Source organism: Salmo salar, chromosome ssa24 (assembly GCF_905237065.1).
Source record: "Salmo salar chromosome ssa24, Ssal_v3.1, whole genome shotgun sequence".
Classification (NCBI taxonomy): Eukaryota; Metazoa; Chordata; class Actinopteri; order Salmoniformes; family Salmonidae; genus Salmo; species Salmo salar.
The window spans coordinates 44,771,810-44,777,234 of record NC_059465.1 but is presented as its reverse complement, the minus strand read 5'-3'; the positions used below and the strand labels follow the sequence as shown (position 1 = coordinate 44,777,234).

General features: G+C 43.5%; 1 protein-coding gene across 1 annotated transcript; it reads left to right on the top strand.

The window, feature by feature from the left end:
* The first annotated feature begins 753 nt into the window (after positions 1-753).
* hspb3 (heat shock protein, alpha-crystallin-related, b3) lies at positions 754-2,483 on the top strand. Its single transcript, XM_014172709.2, has one exon. It carries the CDS (start codon positions 1,102-1,104, stop codon positions 1,621-1,623), a length of 522 nt encoding a protein of 173 aa, XP_014028184.1. The 5' UTR covers positions 754-1,101; the 3' UTR covers positions 1,624-2,483.
* The last annotated feature ends 2,942 nt before the right edge of the window (positions 2,484-5,425 follow it).

Below are 5,425 nucleotides of genomic sequence, written 5' to 3'. Positions count from 1 at the left end.
GCAGAGAGAGGGAGAGAAAGACTGACTGAGCCAAAATTAAGGAACGCTTCGACTATGTACACACTCAGTGAGCATAGCCTTGCTATTGAGAGAGGCCGTTGTAGGCAGACCTGACTACACAGAGAAGACCCACTCACTGCCCACAAAACAAGGTGGAAACTGAGCTGCACTTCCTAACCTCCTGCCAAATGTATGACCATATTAGAGACACATATTTCCCTCAGATTACACAGACCCACAAAGAATTAGAAAACAAATCCAATCTTGATAAACTCCCAAATCTACTGGGTGAAATAGCACAGTTTGTCATCACAGTAGCAAGATGTGTGACCTGGGTTCAAATATTATTTCAAATTAATACTTTATCTGGGCTTGATTGATCTTGCCTGGTCAATGGAACCAAAAGAAAATAGTTACAAAAGTGCAAACCCATTTGGTACTCCAGGCAGGCTAAAGCAAATGTAAAGTATTTGAAAAATGTTAAATAGAAATTTGAACCCAGGTCTGATCTCTTCCCACCACTATTAGGACTTGAGAGACCCACACCCCAGATACCCACACCACCAGTCCACCAACCACCAGAATCACACGCTGTCCTAAATATAGACAGGTTTGCCATGATTTCAACTAACCGTCCGTCAAGCTCACTCCTCTGCCATGCCACAGCCACATGGGAGTCTGACAGAGCACCTATCACACGCTGTCCTAAATATAGACCTGGCCTGTCTTGATTTCATCTGACCGACTGTCAAACTCAGTGACTCTGCCACAGCAATACAAGAGGTTTTCAGACTGAGCGACCGCGAACGACACGATCTCAGACCCGCCAATCTCAATCGTCTGCTTTGCAATGGCAACAAAAGAAAAAGGTATTTCTGACTGACTAGCACTGTGTTTTAACAAAATAAGATTTACTTTGGAAGCAAACCTCCAGTATCCTATCAAGAGTTGCTGGATATCTTCTCATATTCCGTTTGCTCAGTTGTTTATGCACCTTGGTTTTGAAAGAGACAGCACTTTCTTTTCTATCCTCGATTTGAGCGACTGTGAAGATCACTCCTCTCTGCCACACAGCAGCAACACAAAGAGGCTTTCTGGGACATGGACTGGGAGGAAGGCAGAACCATGGAGGGACTGTCTATAACCCACTGGGTGAACAGCCCAGTCCGCTACCAGGCCCTGTTCCAAGGAAGGGACTTGAACGACTGTGTGGAGGACCATGACCTATTCGCCCTGCCCGGGCCTGCCTTCCCCGACCCTGGTGTAGTGAGGCCTGGCCCTGGGGTAGTGAAGCTAGAAGGGGTCAGCGACGGTACTGCCACATCCCAGCCCCAGAGGACTGAGCCTGTTTACCAGGTGCTTCTGGACGTGTCCCAGTTCAGACCTGAGGATATCATGATTCAGGTGTTTGAGGGATGGCTCTTGATCAAGGCTCAGCATGGAGCCAGAATGGATGAACATGGGTTTGTTACCCGCAGCTTCACCCGTCAGTACCCACTGCCTGAGAAACTACAGCAGGCGGGGGATCTGAGGGCTCTGCTATGTCATGATGGGATACTGGTGGTGGAATCCAAACAGAGAACACCTGTTAGGATACAACACAGTGAGGAGGACCCCTATTGATTATTGACTGTTGATTATTGACTATTGACTGTTGATTATTGATTATTACTGTATTGATCAGGTAAGGATGAGGCCAGATCAGCTGCTACAGTACCACTAACATGAGTGATTGATTGATTCATTGTGTCTGTTATTTTCGTGTGATTTTAAATTTTCTAATATTTCTCTAAACATTGTTATTGTTACATTTCTATCTGATGCTACTTTGCTATAAAAAGCTGTTGTTGCTAACGTTATTTAATTATTACAACAGCAGTAATGATATATTTAAAATCTATTTTCTAAAAATCATTTTTTTTCCCTCCTCGCTTTAAATGTTACTCCAGCTCCTCTCACCTCAATTAAAACAATATGCGTTTCATTTGAACAAATATGAAGTTTATATTTAATTTGGTAAATGGACAGAGGGAAGTTCCTCTCCAGTCATTGAAAACGTATGATATCTATGACTAGAATGGGAATGTTAAGCATGAGGCTGTCACGCCCTGACCTGAGAGAGACGTTTTATTTCTCTATTTTGTTAGGTCAGGGTGTGGGTGGGCATTCTAGGTGTTATATTTCTATGTTGTCTTTTTCTTTGATTGGCCTAGTATGGTTTCCAATCAGAGGCAGCTGTCAATCATTGTCTCTGATTGGGAATCATACTTGGGCAGCACTTTTTTGTTCCCCCCTCCTTCAGTGTGGGATCTTTTTTTTTTTTTTTGTACAGCTCAGTTTAGCATGCAGAACGTGACGTTCGTTTTCTGTTGTTTATTGTTTTGATTTAGTGGTCTGAGTTCAAATAAATTTATCATGAGCACTCACCACGCTGCACCTCATCACCTTATTATCTCCTCATTATTTCCTCATTATCTCCTTATTATCTCCTTATTATCTCCTCATTATTTCCTCATTATCTCCTTATTATCTCCTTATTATCTCCTCATTATCTCCTTATTATCTCCTTATTATCATCTTATTATCTTCACGATCGTCACAGAGGCTTTCAGCATCAGTGATCATGTTGTTTTTACAGTACACATCTTACGAGATTGTTCAGAAATTGTTCACTGTTGAAGGAAAACACTTAAAAATGTGATAGAAAAATATTGGTATCAGATGTTATCAGTCTAAGAGGCATCACTACAGACCCTGGTTCGATCCCGGGCTGTATCACAACCGGCCGTGATCGGGGAGTACCATAGGGCGGCGCACAATTGGCCCAGCGTCGTCCGGGGGGATTTACAAGTAGGCTGTCATTGTAAATAAGAATTTGTTCTTAACTGACTTGCCTAATTAAATAAAGGTTAAATAAATAAATAAATAAAGATGTTACATTGTTACAGATTGTTGACATTGTTTACATCACTGTTACATTCTGATTTTTTAAAAAGGATATGTACGAACTATTGTAAATACAGTAGGATTCTGATACCATCTAGAATCAAGAATCATTCAAATCACACCACTGAACCAAAGCAGTCAGTGTTTGATTTGTGATGCCATTAGTTTGTTCATCTCCCTAGCTGCACCTATAGGGGGTGATAAGTGCCAGAATTAAGCCTCGTGAAGCCACTGATACCGTTCACAAAGTCACCTAACGTCTTCCTAGCGCCATAAAATACCACCATGAATTAACATGGACTGTCAATGGAGGCAAGTTTTTTTCTATGGCATCAAACTGCCGACACGTTCATGTCACGTGACACGTACACGTCAGTTTGCTTGTAAATTTATTATTAAAGATCTCACCTTGAACACCTTCCAGACGTCTACATGTACATGATTTTATTTTAAAAAATGAATTGATTGCCAGAGTAATCTAATCAATTTAATTTGTCGATTTAGCTAAAATAGACACATCACCTCAATACAAAAATTTGTAGGCTAGTTGATATCGCAGCCAGCCACCATCACTGTGTAGATATGCCTATTTCTCACAACAATACAGACACAAGGGCTTCTTTGTTGGAGGTAGTCCTATTCAGAAATAAGAGGTAGCCTATGTATCTAGTGGCGCATTCAAAATAACTTGGAACTCGTCAATCTCTGACTTCCGACTTCAGTGCGTTCAAGACAACTTGGAACTCGGAAAAAAATGAAAGAAAAAAAACCGAGCTTCCTATTTAAAAAAAAAAACCGAGCTCAGACTGGGATTATTTTGGGGGGGTTTTGACCGGTCATCCAATTCAGAAACTCTGGCACCTTTCTCTGACCTGAAAATCACTGATGTTATGATATGACCCCCCCCCCGAGTTCCCAGTTTACCGGTTTAACAGATATAATTACTGTCACCATGCGATCCTTAGGCTATACATTTCTATGGAGATGTTTTACGTTTAAAAGCAGAGCTCGAATTGATGGGGTATGTGAGGATATAGGCCTAACCTTTGTTATTGAAACGGGGGGGGGGGAAAGCATATACTACCCCTTGTTTGTTTAGCCTTAGAAAAAACAACGGTCCAGATTATATCAAGTGATCTAGGCTATAACAGTGACTAACTCCAGGATTATTTCCCCCATAGTCTACTAGCCTATCGAAGGTCTTGCTCAGCCTCAGGAAAATACGGCTGGTTTTTAAATGCTCCGCAATTTAGAATATTAGTGGTTGGCTATGCATACGGCAAAAGACCAAAATAATAGAATCGGTATGGGCCTATGTATAGAGCAAACAGCTTAACAGATAAAAACTTTTTTTTTTTTATTCAGGAGAATCCCATTGATTCAGGCTATTCACTTACATTTTAGTCATTTAGCAAACACTCTTATCCAGAGCGACCCTAAGTCCTGGAGAACAGGTAATGGAGGACATCAGGTGGGTCTGGGTGTTTGGGCAGAACCCCCTAGGTCCTGGAGAACAGGTAATGGAGGACATCAGGTGGGTCTGGGTGTTTGGGCAGAACCCCCTAAGTCCTGGAGAACAGGTAATGGAGGACATCAGGTGGGTCTGGGTGTTGGGCAGAACCCCCTAGGTCCTGGAGAACAGGTAATGGAGGACATCAGGTGGGTCTGGGTGTTTGGGCAGAACCCCCCTAAGTCCTGGAGAACAGGAGCAGAGTTAAAGGGAACCAGGGTAGGAGACAGAGACGTAAACAAGCAAACACACAGGTTGCAGGTTTCTTAGGTATGTAAAAATACAGTTAACTGAATGATTTAATTGAAATGTTTGATTAGACATGCAATAATGTTAATAGTAAGGATACCTGTCTGTGGGGTTGATGAGGGAGGTAAGGGATGGTCCCTGGAAAAGATGGAGATGAGTTGTGAGAGAAACTCCAAGGTGATATGATGACCACTGGAATCATACACTTTAACAGTACCTACCTGGAGGCAGCGGTTACTTAAAAAAAATAGTTTAACGTTTATTTAACTAGGCAAGTTAGTTTTTAATGATAGCCTACTGGGGAAACAGTGGGTTAACTGCCTTGTTCAGGGGCAGAATGACATATATTTACCTTGTCATCTCAGGGATTCGATCCAGCAACGTTTTGGTTACTGTCCCATCGCTCTAACCACTAGGCTACCTGCCGCCCCCCTCTAACCACTGGGCTACCTGCCGCCCCCCTCTAACCACTGGGCTACCTGCCGCCCCCCTCTAACCACTGGGCTACCTGCCGTCCCCCTCTCTAACCACTGGGCTACCTGCCGCCCCCCTCTAACCACTGGGCTACCTGCCGCCCCCTCTCTAACCACTGGGCTACCTGCCGCCCCCTCTAACCACTGGGCTACCTGCCGCCCCCCTCTAACCACTGGGCTACCTGCCGCCCCCTCTAACCACTGGGCTATCTGCCGCCCCCTCTAACCACTGGGTTACCTGCCGCCC